We start from the raw sequence: 20,451 nt of genomic DNA, 5'->3' as shown, positions 1-20,451 counted from the left end.
ACATCACACCAGCACATGCGCAAATGCCCTCTTGACAAGCGAACATGTTGAGGGGGCGGGGATGGGGGCAAGGCTGGGGGGGGGGCGGAACGGGGTGTGACTCAGGCAGGGCTGGGTGGAACAAGTTGGGTCTGGGGGCGGGGCTATGGGTCCGGATTTTTGATCCGGGAAATCTGGTAACCCTAACTCTTTGGGTTTTGGCCAGATACTAGTGACCTGGATTGGCCATCGTGAGAACGGGCTACTAGGCTTGAAGGACTGTTGGACTGACCCAGTAATGCTATTCTTATGCTGTTAAATGGAAAGGAGGCCCTAGAAACAAAGTTAAGAGCACAGAGGAAAGCAGAACCAGAGATTGGGAACAAGATGATTGGAATAATAAACTCACCAGACTACAAAGACAGGAAAAATGATTTTATTTTCAGTTTAATGACTAAATTATGTTGATGCTGTGAATTTACATATGTCGGCTTTATTTTGCATTGTACAGGAAGACATGCAGAGTTCTGTTTCTCTGCTTTCAGTTAGGGTTACCAGATGTCTGGGAAAACCAGGACATGTCCTCTTTTTAGAGGACTGTCTGGGTGCCCGAATGGTGTTTTAAAAATGGGGGAGTCTGTCTAGGTCTAAACAGCTCTCCTGACTCCCCCACCTATCTTCTCCCTGGGCCTGGCCACTGTAATTTAATCTTTGGGCAGCTGGCTGCATCAACGAGGTAAGCCTACTGCCACAGGCCTGCCCCGGAAGCCATCTCCCTGCAGGACCCACCCATGTGGGAACAGGAAGTCACTGCAGAGAGGCGGTTTCCAGGGCAGGCTGGCAGCAGTAGACTCACCTCATTGCTGCTGTGTGAGGGGAAGTACCATCGAAGGTCAGAGGAGGGAGGAGAGGGGAGGGGAGGGGAGGGAACTGGAGGTACTTGGCTTGAAGAAGTTGAGAAACACTGTCTTGGAGAAAGGAAGAGATAATGGTTACTGTGGATGGACAGACTGAATGGGCCATTTGGCCTTTATCTGCCATCATTTTTCTATGTTTCTTTCCTATTGGGCTTCAGAATTTTGCAATCACTACAAATGTTCAAACTGTCCACCCCCAATTTTAACTCAGGCCTTTAGTTGCTTTGAGAAGTTCTTAACAACCTTGTTGATCAGTCCCTGTAGCAGGCTGTCCCAGATCACCTGCAGTGCTTTCTTCAGTTTAGGAATTGTTTGTGGCTTTCGGTGGAGCGCAGGCCTCCAATATTGCTCCCCAAACAAAAGTCTCTGTCATTTGATGTTATTAATAGAAAGCTATCTTTTTCTTTTTACCAAATAATGGTAGTTTTATTTTAAACCGCTTAGTTTTAACTTTTTTCTGTTAATATTTGCGGTATATGAAATAAATTAAAATGAAACTGCAAACATTTTTGAATGTGTGAAAATTGCTGAGTAGTCATGCTAAAAAGTCTGTAATTTCACTGTGTTTTAAAATAATCTCACTCCACTTGGCGCATCAACATAGATAGTAACAACAGATAAAGCTTTAAAGTTTGACACTGAAATTCCAATTGGTTACTGACAAAAACAGCAAAAACGTCTAGGGTAGGGGTGCCCAATACGTCGATCGCGATCGACCGGGAGATCTCAAAGGCAATATGAGTCGATCGCAGAGCCCATCCTGGGCTCCGTGATATACTTGCATTGCCTTCGCGATGCACCTGACCGATCAGCCTTCTTCTCCCTGACGTCCCCCACTGCCGCCCAAAACTCTCCCTGCAGAAGCATTCTCCCTGATGTAAATTCTGACATCAGAGAGGAAGTTCCGGGCCAGCCAATCGCTGCCTGGCTGGCCCAGAACTTCCTCTCCAACATCAGAATTGATGTTAGGGAGAAGGCTGCTGGCCTGTTGCAGCGTCGGAAAACAAAGAACTCAGCAATTGCGGTATCTGCGGTGGCTTGGGGGTCCCAGAAGTTGGCGGTGTTCCCAGAAATCGGTGGTGGCTTGGGGGCCTGTTCTCAGATGACAGCCCCGGCAGTGGCTTGGGGAGAAAAAAAAGGGAGATAGAAAGGCAGAGAGGCAGACCAGGGAGACAGACAGGGAGACAGAAAGACAAGGAGGTAGAACGGGGAGACAGGCAGGGAGGCAGAAAGAAAGGGAGGCAGGGAGATAGAAAGAAATACAGAGAGAGAAAGTAAGAAGGGGCAGGGAGACAGAAAGACAGAAAGAGAAAGAAAGTAAGAAAGGGGCAGGGAGACAGAAAGACAGACAGAGAGAAAAAGAAAGAAAGAAAGAGGCAGGGAGACAGACAGAAAGAAAGGGGAGGGGCAGAGAGAGAGGAAGAAAAAGTTGGACTCATAGAAGGATAGAGATGTTGGTTGGGGAATGGAATGAGGTCTGGAGGAGACAAAGCATGCAGGAGGCAGAAAGAAGGGAATAAATATTGGATACACAGTCAGAAGAAGAAAATGTAACCAGAGACTCATGAAATCACCAGACAACAAAGGAAGGAAAAATGATTTTATTTTCAATTTAGTGATCAAAACATTTTGAGAATTTATATCTGCTGTCTATATTTTGCACTATGGCCCCCTTTTAATAAACCGCAGTAGCGGATTTTAGCGCAAGGAGCTTATGAGCGTCAAGAGCAGTGCAGGGCATTCAGCACAGCTCCCTGCGCTAAAAACCACAATCATGGTTTAGTAAAAAGGGAGGGGTATATTTGTCTATTTTTGTATAGTTGTTACTGAGGTGACATTGCATATTTTAAAGTCATCTGCCTTGACCTCTTTGAAAAAAACCCCGAATATAAATGATAATTAACATTTTCTCTGCTTTGTGTTTTTTAAAAATTTTATTGTTGGTAAATCATTTTAACTTGGTCATTTTAAAAGTAGCTCACAAGCCAAAAAAGTGTGGGCACCCCTGGTCTAGGGGGTTACTTTCTATTTATTTATTTAAAAAATTTGTATGCCGCCTGAAGTCTCAGCGGTTTCAAAAATAACATACATAAAAATAACACATAAGTAACATTTTACAATAATTCAAAACAACTTAGAAAGTGCAACCTAAGGAATCCTCAATATCATCCTTCACTATCATCGCAGGTAAATTTGAAACAAAATCCAAGGGAGCAATTCATAGATATGCAGGGCCGCCATCAGAAATTTCTGGGCCCCTTACTGATCAATCCTATTGGGCCCCCCACGCACCCTTTCCCCCCCCCTGTCCCCCCCTTCTTCCATGGGCCGAATACACACATACTTTTCTCTGTCGCCGCACTCTTTGACCAAAAGATTTGTAAGCCTGCAACCACGTCAAGGTAGACTCTTTCAGCAGGGCCCTAACCTAACCTAAACTAAACTAATCTATACCTATCTATTCTAAACTAACATATGTCTAATACTGAACTAATAACAAACTAACAAACATCTGCATAATAAATAACTAATAAATAATAGTGCTAGTAGCTATAATTCACTTTTGAATGTAAAATCTCAGTTAAGGATTTCTTTTGACCTTTGTAGGCCAGAAGTACATCACAATTGCACAATATTTTTTGTAACAAGTATTAAATGTGTTTTTATAAATACTGTAAGCTTAATAAATATATCAGAAAAAACTACACATCTAAGCGCATATCTGAACATACACATCCGTATGATCCCATCCTCCTCTGCTTGCCTATAGCTGCATCATGCATGTTAAAAATTTACGATATGTTGATATGTGCACCTTCCTTCCTTCCCATCCATCCTCCTCAGCCTGTCCTTACACATCCACAGCTGCATGTTAATGATGATGTATATGTTATGATGATAAATAAGTGCATATGAGCACATCATTAACATGCAGCTATGGATGAATATAAAAAAGAAACAATATTCTGTACAATTGTCAATTTATAAATCAGCGTCTTCTCCCCATTCTCTCTTCCCCATTTCCCTTCATCGTCCTCAGCGCACTCTCTCTCCACTTTCCTTCAGCACACGCACATAAAAACAAGCAAGTAATTTATATCATTTTCATTCTATTCATTCATAGAAATTAAAGTCTAAATAATGCCAGTCACATAACAAAACATGATTAAATTCCCTGCACAGTCAAGCCTTCAAGGATTATTAGATGTCTTTCAGCAGTTCCCCTCCCTCCCTCCCCCTTACCTTTGTGGCCAAGTCAAAATGATCTACCAACAATAAAATTTTAAAAACACAAAGCACGCTGTACGCAGAGAAAATGTTAATTATCATTTATATTCCGCAGGTTTTCAAAGAGGTCAAGGCAGATGACTTTATGCAATGTCACCTCAGTAACAACTATACAAAAATAGACAAATATTCCTCCTCCCTTTTTACTAAAACGCGATAGCGGTTTCTAGCGCAGGGAGCTGCGTTGAATGCCCCACGCTGTTCTCAACGCTCATAGGCTCCCTGCGCTAAAAAACGCTATTGCGGTTTAGTAAAAGGGGGCCATAGTGCAAAATATAGACAGCATATATAAATTCTCAAAGCAGACACATTTTGATCACTAAATTGAAACTAAAACCATTTTTCCTACCTTTGGTAATTTCATCAGTCTCTGGTTGCACTTTATTCTTCTGACTGTGCATCCAATATTTCTTCCCTTCTTTCAGCCTCCTGTATGCTTCCTCTCCTCCAGACCTCATTCCCTCCCCAAACTTTTTCTTTGTTTCACCCTGCCCCTTCTTTCTTTTTCTCTCTCTCCATACCCCCTTTCTTTCTGTATGTCTGTTTTTCTCTCTCTCACCCTGCCCCCTTCTTTCTCTCTCCACACCCTCTTTCGTTCTGTATGTCTGTCTTTCTCTCTCTCTCTTTCCGTGCCCCATTTTTCTTTGTTTCACCCTGCCCCCTTTCTTTCTTTCTGGCTTCCTGTCCCCCCTTTCTTTCTTTCTCCCTGCCCTCCCCTATGCCACCACCATTGGGAAAATGCTGCCACCGCCACTGGGGAATAGGCTGCCACTGCCACCATCGGGAACAGGCCAGCGCCGAGTTCGCCCTGCTTCTCTTCCCAGCGGGGCCGACCAACTCTCGCCACCCGACGTCAATTCTAACGTCGGAGAGTACATTCTAGGCCAGCCAGACAGCGATTGGCTGGCCCAGAACGTCCTCTACGACGTCAGAATTGACGCGAGTGGCGAGAGTTGGCCGGCCCCACAGGGAAAAGCAGGGAGAACTTGGCGCCGGCTTGTTCCCGATGGCGGCGGTGGCACTCAAGTGACTAAAGAGCCGCAGTTTGCCTGCCTAGAGAGAACACTGGAGGGTAGCCAGCTGTGCACCCCCTTGGGACGTAAACCCGGGGTGGGGCGGACCACCCCCCCCCACCCTGGTATGCCACTTTCTGTACCTCACTCCCTCCCTATGACCAAAAATTCTCCTTTCTTCTATTCCCCGTGTACACAACCATCTCTTTCCCTCCCTTCCTCTCTCCCAAGTCCATGCCTTCTGTGTCCAAAAACTCATTCCCTCCCCCACCTCAGTATCTCTTTCCCTCCCTTCCTCTCTCCCAAGTCCATGCCTTCTGTGTCCAAAAACTCATTCCCTCCCCCACCTCAGTATCTCTTTCCCTCCCTTTCTCTCTCCCAAGTCCATGCCTTCTGAGTCCAAAAACCCATTCTCTCCCCCACCTCAGCATCTCTTTCCCTCCCTTCCTCTCTCCCAAGTTCATGCCTTGTGTCCAAAACGCACTCCCTCCCCCCTTTTGTGTTCCACGTTTGCCTCCCAGCCCATCTTTGCAACTTTCTCAGCAAAACGAAGCTCAAGCCGCGAGGCTTGTCTTCTTTTTCCTGCCCGGAGCTTTGCTTAAGCCCTCCCTCCAGGCTTTGCTTAAGCCCTCCCTCCGACGTCAGCGCTGACATCAGGGAACACTTGCGATCGGCTATATGTGAGCGGCAGGGCAGGCAGGAACAGAAGACGAGCCTCGCGGCTCGAGATGTATTGAACTCCGCGGGTCCCCCGTCCAGCTCTCTCCTGTCCACGTGGGGCAGACCTCCCCTCCCCCTAGACTGTGGCCTAGGACCCTGGGGGAGCCCGGGCCCCCTGTCAGCTCCGGGCCCCTGAATGCAGGACTGGTGGTACTGCCCTGATGGCGGCCCTGTAGATATGCATCAACAAATAGCTTAAAGTTGCCAAGTTTATCCATAAAGACTGATTCGTTGATTTACTAATTGGAATAGGTGTTAAGTTACTAATGTATCTCAATGTTTTTCATGTATCAGATAAAATTCTGTTATCCTTATACTTTCTCGGCATTTTAATACTAGGAACATGAACTAGATTTAAAGGAAAAAAGAGACGCCACTCCAAATACAGCCAATCCGGGGCATTATCTATGAGTTCTGTGAGGATCCAATACATACCCTGACGTAAAATATAGGCTTGATGATACCTATAAAAATTTGGAAAATTTACCCCACCCTCCTCAATTGATTTTAGAAGAGATACTAAAGCAATTCTAGGCATTTTACCTATCTTATGGAAGAACTGGATTATTGCAGGTATTCGAACACTGAATGATGTTATTTCAGATGGTAAACTGCTTGAATTTTCACAGCTGCAGCATAGATTTGGTCTTAATAAATCACAAAGTTTTAAATGGTTGCAGCTGAAGCAGGCTATTCAGGTGGGGTTCCCTGAATGGAAAACATTGAATAATCAGTATAGTCTAGAGTTCCTATACTTTCAAGCGGACTTCCTGGGACATCAAGCTGCATTGTGGTATAAATTAATATCTGGATATATGAATAAAAAACCAAAAAACGGTCTTAAGAGACATGAGATTAAGCAGCAAATTTCTGCATCTCGATGGCCACGAATTTGGTCTTGGAGAATGAGATGTACAGTATCAGCATCTATGAGGTAAACTTGGTTCTTTTTGCTGCATAGAGCGTTTTGGACTCCTGTTCGTTTACAAAAGTTAGATAGCTCTAAGTCTAATAAATGCTGGCATTGTAATCTGGAAGCGGGGACACTTGATCAATTTTATAAAGATCTGGGGGCCATTGGAACGATATTGTAATGAGTAAACATCATTTTCCTTGGATGAATATATGTACACATAAGGGGGGTGGGTGGAGTTTTTCTGGAAATTTCACTAAATTATATGTTTATATTATATTTATGATATTATTGATTATAATATTTGAAAGAAGATGAGTGGGACGGGATATAATTTTTATGTTTTTAGAATTATATGAGAATTACAAGTGTTATTGTTGTTGCTAATGATATATTCCTGTAAGCTTGCTGTAAGTTTTCAAAATGAATAAAGAATTAAAAAAAAAAAAAGAGTTGCCAAGTTGTCCAGTTACAAGGAGACTTTCTGGTCTATCATTGTCTTGAATTTAAATCCCAAAAAAGTGCAGTACTTAAAGCATTGAATTCAACGGAGAAAAAACAGGAATGATAAATCTTATATCAAAATGGGGTTTTCAGAAATCTAGGATAGGCCTTCCATCTCCTTCTTGGAATTGGGTGGTAACTTGGCAGATCTGTACTTTGAGACAGAGACATAAAGAAAGATTTAAAGAAAAGAAAGAAAATGGGTAGATAGGATGATCAGGGTGATAAAGCACAATGGTTTGTTTGTAAATGCTCAGGGAAGTTTGCAGCAATATCTCATTTCCATAGGCGGCAGCTGTTGTGTAGCAGTACTAAGGCTCCTGATCCAAGCTGGAGAGAAAAGGGAACACAGTGTGACACCAGTTTGATTTTTGTTATCCTCTTGGGGTTTCTCATCATGTCACTTTGAGCGTCTTGGTGCATGGCCATGTAACCTAATAACACAGAGGGTTTGTGCTGCCATAGTAATGCTGTTCGGATGAGTGAAATGGGCTGCATTGCCAGCCAAGTAATTAAACAGATTAACTAGATTCTCAGGATTCTGCCTATCAGTCTTTTTAATGCTAAGTCTCGTACTTTGCCATCACTCTCCTGTCACTTTCACCGAGGGCATAGACTGGAGTTTCTTGGTAACAATGCACATAAAGGACAGTCTTCAGAAGGGTGCCTAACTATATAGATATCCAAATATCTCCATACCTGCATTCTTCTAATTCTACCCCATATTTTCAAATGGTTGTTGGGTGAGCATGCTCTTCCAAAAATCTATGTCTGGTCTGAAATATTCATGCAAAGAAGGCATATGTGTCTTTGTAGTTTGGGAAGTCAGATTCTCTATGCATGGAGATTAGAGTACCCTCTAGTTTCTAGCTCCAGCGCATGAAGGTCACAAGACTAAGATGACACCTTCCAAGCTAAACCCAACTTTGTTCGCTAGGAACTGTTTTCATGGAAGAGTTGTTTCTGCTAGGGAGAGCAAACTAATTCCATTGGTTCTAAGTTGAGGAGTATGGCTGCTGTTTCTAAATTCTGTTATATGGATCTAGCTAGGTACTTGGGACCTGGGTTGGCCACTGTTGGAAACAGGATACTGGGCTTGATGGACCTTAGGTCTGTTCCACTATGGCAACTCTTATATTCTTATGAGCAAAAGATGCCCCATTCTCTTTATTATCAGTTTGTTCTCCGTCAGGGTCCAGCCTTGCCTGTAAGAGCACATTCGTCTCAGTTAGGATGTGATTCTGAGCTTTTAAATCTGAAATCTGTTTATCTTTGTCTCTACTGTGACTGCTAATTGAGGGCCAAATTCTCAAAACTCACCGGTAAAATCCGACGAGTCAATGTAGTGGCTGTAGTGGAATGCGATTCTCAGCATAATAACATGCAAATTATATGCATGGTATTTGTGCGGAGAATTGCCAGAAAAGGAAGGGAGGAACTGGGCCTGGCGCTTGCTCAGAAGAGTAATTGCTAGGTACAGCTCTTTCCTCCTGTCAAGGCTGCTCTCCCTGCCCCGATCAACTGAGCCGCAGGTTTCCCCGAGTCCTGGTGGCTCAGCTGATTGAACAGCAGGAAGAGCAGCAGAATGAAAAGTCCCCACTCCCACCAATTCCCCCCATGCCTGCCACTGCCCTCCCCCCCCATCCCTCACACACAAACCCTGTACAAGATCAGCAGGGATGTTTTGAACTCTGACTTTTTGTTGTCAAAAATGGCGAACAGAGTTGGATGTCCTAAGGTTGGATGTCCTGGTGGCCAAGATGTCTAAGTAGGCAATTTAACCCCCCCCCAAAAAAAAAATAAATAAAATTTGGATGTCTTGCAGTGTTGCTCAGACAAGTCTAATTTTGACATATCCTCGAATAGTGTCATCTCCGATTCAAAAGATAAAGATTTAAATAGGCATATGTCACTAAAAGCTACATGTTCTAAGTTTATACTCCCTTCCTTAAAAGAGATTGAACATATATTTCACTCTATAAATCTTAAAGGCTCCAAAACTGAATCCTTTACGCCTTTTCTCTTTAAACGTTATTTTTCTATATTTGGACCTTTTATTCTTCAAATTATTCATAAAAGTTTGTCTACGACATCTCTCCCAACCGAATGGAAACACTCTGCTCTCCTTCCGATTATCAAGGATTCAAAAATCAATCTCAACGATAGTTCAAATTATCGTCCAATAGCTAACCTTCCATTCCTAGCAAAATTAACAGAAAAAGTAGTATTCCAGCAACTGTCAGACTTCATTGACAAAACTCAGGCTCTGCATCCCAATCACTCTGGATTTCGTAAAAATCATTCTACAGAGCATTCCCTTTTAGGACTCACTACATCTATTCACTACTACCTGGATCAACACAAATCTGTCCTACTTATCTCCTTAGATCTTGCAGCAGCGTTTGACACAATTGACCATCATCTACTACTTCAACGACTCTTATCTATCGGTATAACTGACCAAGTTCATGAATGGTTTCGATCATACTTTTCTGATAGATTTTCAACAGTGCATTTCAAAAACTCACTTTCTGAACCCTATCATACTAATTTCGGTGTTCCGCAAGGTTCCATTTTATCTCTTCTACTATTTAACATCTACTTGGCTCCTCTCTTAACTCTTTGTCAATCTATTGGGTTCACAGTATATGCTTACGCAGATGACATCCAACTTCTGCACACAATTGATCCTACAAGTCCATATGACATTTCTAACATCAACCAAAAACTAGCCAAAATTCACGACTGGCTAAGTATCAACATGCTTTCTTTAAGCATTAACAAAACTACTACTGTGCTTTTCTCAGGGAAAGAAGGGGTACAACTTATTGCCTCTGTCTCAATTGATAATATGCCACTCAAACTAACTAACTCCATCAAAATTCTAGGTGTGCTTATAGACAACAAACTTATCTTTTGTTCACACATCAGTGCGTTGGTCAAAAATTGTTTTTATAAGTTGAGGATGATACGATCATTAGTCCCCCTTCTTGATAAAAATTCCCTTAATATATTAGTCCATTCTCTAGTAATATCTAAACTATAATTATTGCAATTCTCTATTAAAGGTGGCATGCTTAAAAGATATAAAACGTCTCCAACTTATACAAAACATAGCAATTAAGATAATCTCAGGCTCTAAAAAATTTGACCACGTCACCCCATTATTACAAAAAGCTCACTAGTTGCCTGTTACACATAGGATAACATATAAAATTGCTCTTCTAGTTTTCAAGACTATACAAACCAATGCCCCAGCATTTATAGACAGGCTCTTGATTCTGTATGACCCTTCGAGAGTTCTTAGATCTACCTCACAGTTTACCCTTAATGTCCTTTCCCTGAAAATAATTGGAACTCGCCGTGCTCTTATTTTTTCTGTAACTGCTCCAATGACTTGGAATTCTCTTCCCCTATATCTAAGACTGGAACGAGATTTGCAAAAATTTAAAAGTTTAAAGAGCTTTCTTTTTAAAGATGCTTTTAACTGAAAATACAATGTCTAACTAAAATGTAATACTTTCAGCAGTTTCCAAAATTAATAATTTTAACAGTTTTCTAATTCGACCATCATCTTCGCCAGCAAACCTTATCTTCTTACCCCCCTTATGTACTTTCCTTCTATGTACTTTTTCTTTAAAATTGTAGTTCTCCCCCTCTTCCCTATTGTTTTCTGTGGCTTTAAAAAGCAGTTACCCAAGTATGTCCTGTAATGAATTATGTACATTTAATTTTTTTAAATGTTTTTTTTTTACTATTTGTACAACGCTTTGTACTTCTGGTTAAGCGTTTAATCAAACAATATAAATAAACTTGAAAACTTGCTGGCTTTGAAAATGGCCATTTCATGACCTTTGACTTTGGATGTCTTGCGGGAAACATCCAAAATCAGATTTAGACATCCTATCGAAAATGCCCCTGCATGTGAACAATCTGTCGAGAGTAAAAGTCTAATTTATTAGCATCAAAAGTACACACGGTACATGTCCATTAAAAATATTACCACTTGAGCCCTTACCACCACTCATTTTGTAGGAGATAAGGGCTCCCATGCACTAATCAGTTAGTGCATGGCAGTGCCCCATATGCTAACTGATTAGTGTCATCATGCCCAATCTGCACCCGCAAGCACAACCCCTTTCATAGAAAATAAAACAATTATTTTTAACGTGCAGTGTGCATGCACAATTGTTCAAAATACCACGGGACACCTCAGCACGTCCCATGGTAACCTTTTTTAAGCTGCAGTAAATACATGTTAGTGTTTTCTACAGCTTAGTAAAAGGACCCATTAGAGAGAGATGCTTACAATTTAGCATCTTAAAAAATTTATTTACTCAGACCAAGTAAATTTTCACTCAAAATTTCCTGAGCTCTTAAATTTAGGAGCATAAAAATGGGCCATAATTGGGGGGGGGGGGGGGGGGACAGACGGATTTATGGTGCAAAAAAATGTTAAGAGCTTAGATTTCCAGTACTAAGCTCATGAATCTAGACAACAAAAGGCAGGCCTAAATTCTAAATTTTGTGAACATAACTTTTAGGGCTCCTTTTACAAAGCCACGGTAGTGATGCTGCCGCAGTAAATGCACTGAAGCCCACTCATTTCCTATGGGCTTTGGTGCATTTACTGCTACCGTAGCTTTGCAAAAGGGCCCTTAAGCTCCTAAATTAAGATAAATTTTCAGCAGAAAAATGTATTCTCTTAAATGTGGCTGAAAATAGAGCACAAATATATGCGCCTAATTTAGGAACAAAAATTTAGAAGCTCAGCATTTTCTGAATCGTGGGCTCTGGTTCTAGTAACGGCACTTATATCAGCCGGCGCCTCCAAAAACGGTGCCAGTCACATGTCAATCATGTGTAGCGGTGTTAGAAGAATCATGTCCTATGTCTAACTTAGGCGCTGGTAATGTAGGCCAGGGTTTGCAGGCCTACATTACTGGCACCTATGTTTGACGAGAATCACATTTACGGAGGTGTCTAGCAGCACCTAAGGTCATTTTTGGCATAAACTATGCCTACTTTGACCTTAGAAGCACTTTTTCTCTAGCCTCAAACGAGGAAGGACGCTGGAAATGAGCTCCTCTATGAACCCTTGAGAAAGCCCTTGTGGGCGAAACGGGTCCCGTCGGCTCATGCTAGAGACACTGCATTAAAAACAATAAGTTAAAAAAAATGGTGCTGTTTATTAGTTTATATTTCTGAAAAAATAATACAGAAGTAAATAAACAAGCTGCATTAGAAAAGGAGGCAATGATATGAGCCAAGTCAAAACATCTACATTGGATTTTTTGTTTTGATGTAAATGGCTTTATGAGCCCTATTGCCATCCTATATCGGATCCTGTTGAGTGAGCATTGCTGCGTGGAGGTTTTTGTAGGCGTCCATTTCTTAATGACTCTTTGATTGGTTTTAAAGGACACAGCCAATTTATTTATTTATTTACTTAATTCATTTTCTATCCTGTGGTCCCCAAAGAGCCCAGAATGATTTACAGGTTAAACATACATAATATACAGTTAACAAGTTACGATTTGCACCGGATTTGCCATAACTTCAGTACAAATTTACGATACAAGTTTTTATCCTAACCTGACACATACTAGCGGCCTCTTTTACAAAGCCGCACTAGCAGCTGTCGCACGGCAACAACCCCGAAGCCCTTTAAAACTCTATGGGCTTCAGGGCCGTTAGCGCAGCGTAGCCGCTAGCGCGGCTTTGTAAAAGAAGCCTCAGGAGTCTAATACTAATATACATAATATACAATTTACAGGTTACAATTTGCCATAGTTATCCTGTGGTGTAGCGGAAACGGATAGGACACCAATTGGAGCGATTTGTGGACTTTAGTGAATCTAGCCCTTAGTGCCTAAATGCTACATGAACAATTACAAACGAGGCGTGTCTTCCAGTTACCCAAATAAGTTATAGAATACTGTGACTTACCCATTCAGCTGTGGAGAAGGGGCTGTGCACATTGACCTGAGATAATAAGCTCATATGTGTTAAAACATGAATTCAATTAAGACAATTAAAAATTGCATAGTACAATAAGATTTAAAAGCTGTGAACAGTCTATATTTCTTTTTGGATTCAAAGTCCTGAAAGTGCTGAAACAAATCTGTTTGGTGGACGCTGTATTATAATTGCTCCTTTAGACATTAACTGTACCCTTGAGGCAGGCCTGTGTGCCAAAACGTGGCATGTGCCTGTGGTTTACAACACATGCCTATAATACAGTGTCCACCAAACAGATTTGTTTTAGGACTTTCAGGACTCTTCTCCCTTGAAAAGAGGAGACTGAGAGGGGACATGATCGAAACATTCAAAATACTGAAGGGAATAGACTTAGTAGAGAAAGACAGGTGGTTCACCCTCTCCAAGGTAGGGAGAACGAGAGGGCACTCTCTAAAGTTGAAAGGGGATAGATTCCGTACAAACTTAAGGAAGTTCTTCTTCACCCAGACAGTGATAGAAAACTGGAACGCTCTCCCGGAGGCTGTTATAGGGGAAACACCCTCCAGGATTTAAAGACAAAGTTGGACTGGTGAGACTGGACTCAATTGGAGCACTGGTCTTGACCTGGGGGCCACCGCATGAGCGGATTGCTGGGCAGGATGGACCATTGGTCTGACCCAGCAGCGGCAATTCTTATGTTCTTATATAGATCACAGCTTTTAAATCTTCTTTTAATATGCAATTTTTAATTGTCTTAATAAATTTGAATTCATGTTTTAACACATAAGAGCATATTATCTCAGGTTGATGTGCACAGCCTCTTCCCCACTTTTCCCTGTTTTCTGTTTGTTCACCGTGGGGTAGTGTTTCCTTGTTTTGAATTTGATTACACATTCAACTGCCAGCTTTAGGGTCGACCATAAACACCAACCTTTTGACAAGGCATAAGTGCTTGCAACTAAAGTTACCACAAATACATAGCTTCTTACTCAGATTTAACAATGTTATTTTTCCAGGGCCATCAGATATGTATTATTATTGGACTTTAAAAGCTAATTAGCATAGCTTAGTCGATACCTCTTCATTGGTCCATTTTTTCTATTTTTTACTTTTTACTCTTCCATAATTTCTTAGTCTCAGTTGCAATCAGAATTTCATTCCCTTTATATATATTAGTACTTACTTATCTTTTCAATATATTCAATGCCATCCACCGTTTTACATATCCATGCAGTAAGCCTTCGACATAATGCTATGTTTTGCCACTCCGACTGCTTTATATTCTTTCTTTTGCAGTAAAACTAAAATAATAGTATTAGTCCCAGAAATTGGTAAAGTTCTAGTTCCACATAAGCATTTACTCACAAATTCCCGCTGTTTCCCTTCTTTCAATTTCATACAAAATGGTGTCCGACGTCTACATTTAAATAGTCAGAACAGCCAACCCAATAGTAATGATGTCAGCATTTAAACAAAATTGAATAGCCAATCCACAGAGTGCTAGATCAATGACTACCAGTCTAGTTCTTCATTGAGACTCTCTGGAGCAACCATATTCAATTCAAATATTCAACGTTGTTCCCTATAGTTTAGTCTTTTCTCAAGGTTACCTCCTTCCCATCCACGATCCAAAAAGTCAATAATGCACTACTTAATATCTGAAATCATATGTTTAGCATTTATACAATGTTGGAGCAATGGTGAAGTTACATTCTGTGTATTGATCTGTGATTTATGTTCATTTAACCTTATTTTTATTAGTCTAGTAGTTCGACCAATATACACTAACTAGCAGGGACATAAGATTGCATAAATAACAAATGCTGAATTACAGTTGGTATTCCCACGAGCCTTTAAAGGATGTTGGAGTCAAGGTGACTTCCATTCTGATCCCTCCATGGTCAGAGCACACCATTGTTACGAACCGCATTTTGGATGCATCATTCGACAGTCCATATTTACCACTATCCTCTATAATAAAACCCTAAGCGTGCATGTGCACTTAGGAGGCCGCAATCCCTGCCGCCGTGATGTGTGCCTCTGTGCCAAATTCCATTTGAGGCACGTGGAGCGGCTTGCGGTGTGTGCATCGGCTTCGGGCGGTTTGCAGTACGTGCGCTGGCTTTGGGCAGCTTACGGCGCGTGTGGCTTGGGGCGCGTGCAGTGAATTCAGCAGCGGTTTGTGTTAGCAACAACTGCAAGATGTCTCATGCTGATAAGAAGTGGAGGGGGAGAGGGAAAGGGGGATGCTTTGGGGGGAGGGCTGTGCTTTGCTCTGGAAGGGGGGGGGAATAGAAGGGGGCCACGGAGAGACAGGCAGGCAAGGTGCAACAGAGAAATACAGGCAGGCAGGGGGCCAGGGAGAGAGACAGAGAGACAGACAGAAAGACAGATAGACACGGGGCCAGGGAGAGACAAAGACAGAAAGAATGACAGACAGACAGGGGCCAGAGAGACAGACAGAAAGAAAGGCAGACAGACAGCTTCCAAGGAGAGAGAGACAAAGAAAAAAAGACAGACAGACAGTGGCCAAGAAGAGAGAGAGAAAGAAAAAAGACATACAGACAGACAGCGGCCAAGGAGAGAGAGACAAAGCAAAAAGACAGACAGACAGTCAGAGACAGGGGCAGGGAGAGACACAGAAAGAAAGAAAGACAGGCAGACATATAGTCTAGCACTCGTTAATGTAACGGGCTTAAACACTAGTTCTTTATATTCAGCGGTTCACCTTTAGTCTTTTGACATTTAAATGTAAAAATAGGAAATTCAAAAGGCACACTTAATACACTCAAAACAGGGCCGTGGTGTTTAAAGATCTTTTTAATATCTGAACCAAGTGTAGAGTATGGAAGGATACAGATAAAGCATTAAGTAAATCAGGTAAGGCTAGACTCAGGGCACTGGTCTTTCACCTAAGGGCCGCCGCGTGAGCGAATTGCTGGGCATGATGGACCATTGGTCTGACCTAGCAGCGGCAATTCTTATGTTCTTATCTGAAGTTCTCCTATATTGGAGCAGCAGCTCTCTTTGGGCAAATCTTACCTGGAGATATGTTTTTTTAATTACTCTCGCAGGATGTCCTTTGACCAGTAAACTTTTTTTTAATAGCTGAGCTTGTATCTTAAAAGCTGTCAGGTCCGAACATATTCTTCTTGATCACAGAAATTGTCCTATTGGAAGACTTTCTTTCAAGCCATGTGGGTGGAAACTATGAAATCGCAGCAATGTATTGCAGTCAGAGGGTTTCCGATATAATGTAGTAGCCAAACCCACCACAGTCTTCTTAATCAGAACATCTTGAAAGGCAATCTCTGATTATATAATCGCAGCAAAATGCAGGTTAACATCCTGTGCACCTCAGCCAGTTTTAAAAATCCAGCAATGTTTAAGTACTTCTCCAGACGAAGAAAATGTCATCCAAAAAACGTTTCCACACCAGAATAAATTGAAGCCATACAGATGAATATAACACCTAAAGTTAGGCGCACACATGCTGACTTATGTTCTGTTCTATAATGCTCTGTTCAACTTCCTGCCTGTTTCGTGGTGGCGTTTTTGAAGAAGGGGCACATCGAATCCCAGAAACTGGGCTTGGTTGGACCTTATAATGAGGTTTTTTTTGAAGAATATCATCTTGTTCTATTTGAAGCTATCCAGATGAAGATCCAAGCTAAGTGCTGTGTTCTATCTTGGGGACGGGGGTTTTCACAGCAAGGCTCTCTGTTGACCTTATTGAATGCACTTTAGTACTTTAAAATTTGTATCACTTATTGTTATATTTATCACTGTTTGTTGGAGCACATGTGGCATGCCCAGTGATGGTGTGCAGGTGTAGTGGGTTGCATTAATGCTCCCTCACCGGTTGCATTAAGAGCTGGAGAAATTTCTCCTTATCTCTTACTCCTCACACTGAGGGCATGCCGCATTCACATTATAAATTATTTCAGGTGTGGAATGTAATCATTTCAGTGCTTTCCAGAGTCCTTTCTGTGAAAACCCATTGACTATTACTGCTCATTTTTGTACCTTTTGCTGTTCTATAATGGAACATATTGTCGGGACAATTAAGATTATGACTTGACTGACTCAATTTCAAGAAATTGTTAAAGAACAAGCTGTTTATTGATGCCTACTTGTAGAGACAATACAGCTTAGGATAAGTATTTCCTGCATTGGTTGCTGAAGTCTACAGGTTGACAGCTTTACGATCATTTATGCTATTTGGAGGGAATGAATGAAGTTTGCTAGTTTTCTTGGAAATGAGTAGAAGTCTGTTAGTTCTAAGTTATTGAAATGTAATTATGAATGTTCAATTTTATGGAAACCGCTTAGAGCAGAGGTGTCAAAGTCCCTCCTCGAGGGCACAATCCTGTTGGGTTTTCAGGATTTCCCCAATGAATACGCATGAGATCTATTAGTATACAATGAAAGCAGTGCATGCAAATAGATCTCATGCATATTCATTGGGGAAATCCTGTAAACCCGACTGGATTGCGGCCCTTGAGGAGGGACTTGGACACCCCTGGCTTAGTATAGGCGGTATATAAATTTTTAAATAAATAAATAATGCATGATTGTCATTGTTCATTGAAAGCTTCCATACCACTACTAATGACTGGGAAGTCAATTCAGAGTGGTTTACATGAGCTTCTGTAATGGTGTTACAATACATAGTTCACACAGTGGCATAGTGAGAATGGAAGGCACCCGGGGCAGTGCTGCCCCCCTTGCCCTACCTTCTCCGCCTCACTGCCACAGGTGCTCCCCTACCCTGTATCTGTTTAGCTTCCCTGGTGTGAGCACCATCTCTAACTTGCTGATTCTGTGGCATGAAATGATTTTATAATTCTGCTTGGAATTAAAATATGTAGCCTGATATAGTTAATGTTACTGAAGTTATGAATTTTGAATTTGAATTATTGCCTGAGCCCCTAGATCATTTATTCTGAGGGACTCCAAGTAAAAATGATATGGTTTTACAATTCTGCTTGGAGTAAAGTATATTTATTTGATGGATTTAAAAGTGAATTTCTGATGTGGTCTTTGAGCCAGCACAGCCATCTATTCAGAAAGGTATTAAATGCCCACTTTCTCCACCATTAAAATATGTTATTAAATGGACGGAACTTGACCAATAAATACACATCCCTCTCTAGCTTAGAGAAATATGTATTATAAAGAACTATTAATTTGGAGAAAGTTAGCTGACTTGATTAAAATTTAACTCATTAAATATCAAGAACTAAGTCTCAGAACATTTATAAGCAAATTTAAAATTTATTTAAGCAATAATCAAGCAGGTAAAGCTGTTATAAATGGGACCTTTTGAACAAAGGCAATAAGATTGCACAAGACAAATGTTGCTAAAGCAGAAGGATTAATTTATCTGGATTCAAAATGTTACTCACAATGTGAATAGTCCTTAAAATGGAGCAGAGGCCGCATGGCCTAGTGAAGCAGCATGGTGTTCTAGGGAGGAGAAGAAGTAATATACTTTAACTCCAAGCAGAATTGTAAAACCATATCATTTTTACTTTAAGTCCTTCAGAATAAATGATCTATTGGGTCAGACAATAATTCAGATTCAAAATTCATAACCCCAGCAACATTAACTATATCATGCTACATATTTTAAGATCATATCAGAATTATAAAATAATTTCATGCTACACCAGCGCAGGCACCGGCTCTCCTTCTGACATCATTTCATAGTCATGGTACCTGGAAATGATGTCAGAAGTTAGCATCGAGGCTGGCGCAAGGAACAGGTTAGAGCTGCTGCTCACGCTCTGAAGAGCTAGAGGTAGAGTGAAGGGAATTGAAGGTATGCGGTGGGGGATGAGTGGAAAGGAGCAGTGGGGCAGAGAGGAGGAGAAGTACCAGAGTCCCCACCAAGATGGTGCCCAGGGCAGACCGCCCTTCACCCCCCTTACTACATCACTGAGTTTGTATAATGAGCTTCTGTAATGGTGCTTTTCATATCTAATTTTTGGCGCACTTCCTTGAACCTACTTTTGGCTTTGTGGTTCTGCTCAACCTTTGGCTCTTTGATACATGTTGACTGCTCTTCCGGATTCCTCACTTGAGTCCTGTTCTCTGCAGATAGAGACTTTGGACCGAATCGCTCCAAGGATCACTCACCTCCGCTGTCCTTCTGAGGTAGAGCACTTGAAAGACGGGCGTCATGGCATTTATATAACCTCGAGGGTTCTAAAGGCATCTGATCCAGACACGGAGGATGACAAGATCATTTTCAACATTGTGCGAGGCCCCCGCTTTGGCTACCTGGAGAATGCAACTTCAGGTTTTTAATGCTTTGTATAAAATATATCAACTGGGTGTCATTTAAGGGCTATGTATAATTAGAACTAAAAAGTACACAAAGCCTGTCAATCCACTTGCATGCACAGTTTTGGGACGCAAATGTATGCAAATTAATTTCATGCATATTCATTGTGATGCTCCTAAAAATGTGACTGATAGGTAGAGTTGAGAAAAAAATGTTCTAATAAACTATTTAAAAAAATGAGAAAGTTACTGCTGGGGAAATGTCGTTGAAAATTGAATGAATAGCTCATGATTAAGATAGCCACTTGGAAGCAAGAGGTGGGGGCAGTTGGGATGACAGGAACATGTGGGGGTAGGAAGGGTACAAGGAAAGAGACTTGTCAGAAAGAAGAAAGATGCAGTGCAGAAAAGACTGCAGGGAAATCAGGAGAGAGGATGGATAAAAGAGATTCAGAGGAAGAAAGAGGTAGCAAGGAAGAAACTAAAAGCAAGAACAGTGGAACTAAAGAACCCAAAAGAAGAAAGGACTCAAAAAACCCAAAAGAAATTAATCAGATGGGCATTACAATGGCCAGAAAACTATTTTGATGAAAATATGTAGACTTTGAAAGATATTTCAATGAAATCTGAATTTTTATGTGCATATAAAGTTATGTACAACTTTATGCAAATATTGACACAATTACTTCAGAATGTACTTGTCAGTTTCCACCGAGAAGCAGGACCCTCAACTGTGTTTTGTAATAATGAGCCTCATGTCACCTAGTCCTGAGTTTTCAATTCATGATGGCTCTTATTCTTATTCCAACCACTAAACCCTCCTCCCCCCAATAAACCAAAAAAACTTAATGTGAAGGTGTTACGATCC

General features: G+C 41.4%; 1 protein-coding gene across 1 annotated transcript in view; it reads left to right on the top strand.

The window, feature by feature from the left end:
* FREM1 (FRAS1 related extracellular matrix 1) overlaps nt 1–20,451 on the top strand; it is a 280,084-nt gene that overhangs the window by 162,174 nt on the left and 97,459 nt on the right. Inside the window, exon 25 of the mRNA XM_033919036.1 lies at nt 19,398–19,599. Within this exon, the coding sequence (XP_033774927.1) occupies nt 19,398–19,599 (202 nt within the window). The remainder of the gene's footprint in view (nt 1–19,397; nt 19,600–20,451) is intronic.

This window comes from Geotrypetes seraphini, chromosome 1 (assembly GCF_902459505.1).
Source record: "Geotrypetes seraphini chromosome 1, aGeoSer1.1, whole genome shotgun sequence".
Taxonomy (NCBI): Eukaryota; Metazoa; Chordata; class Amphibia; order Gymnophiona; family Dermophiidae; genus Geotrypetes; species Geotrypetes seraphini.
Note: the sequence above shows the minus strand (reverse complement) of the source record. Positions and strands in the feature narration are given on the sequence as shown.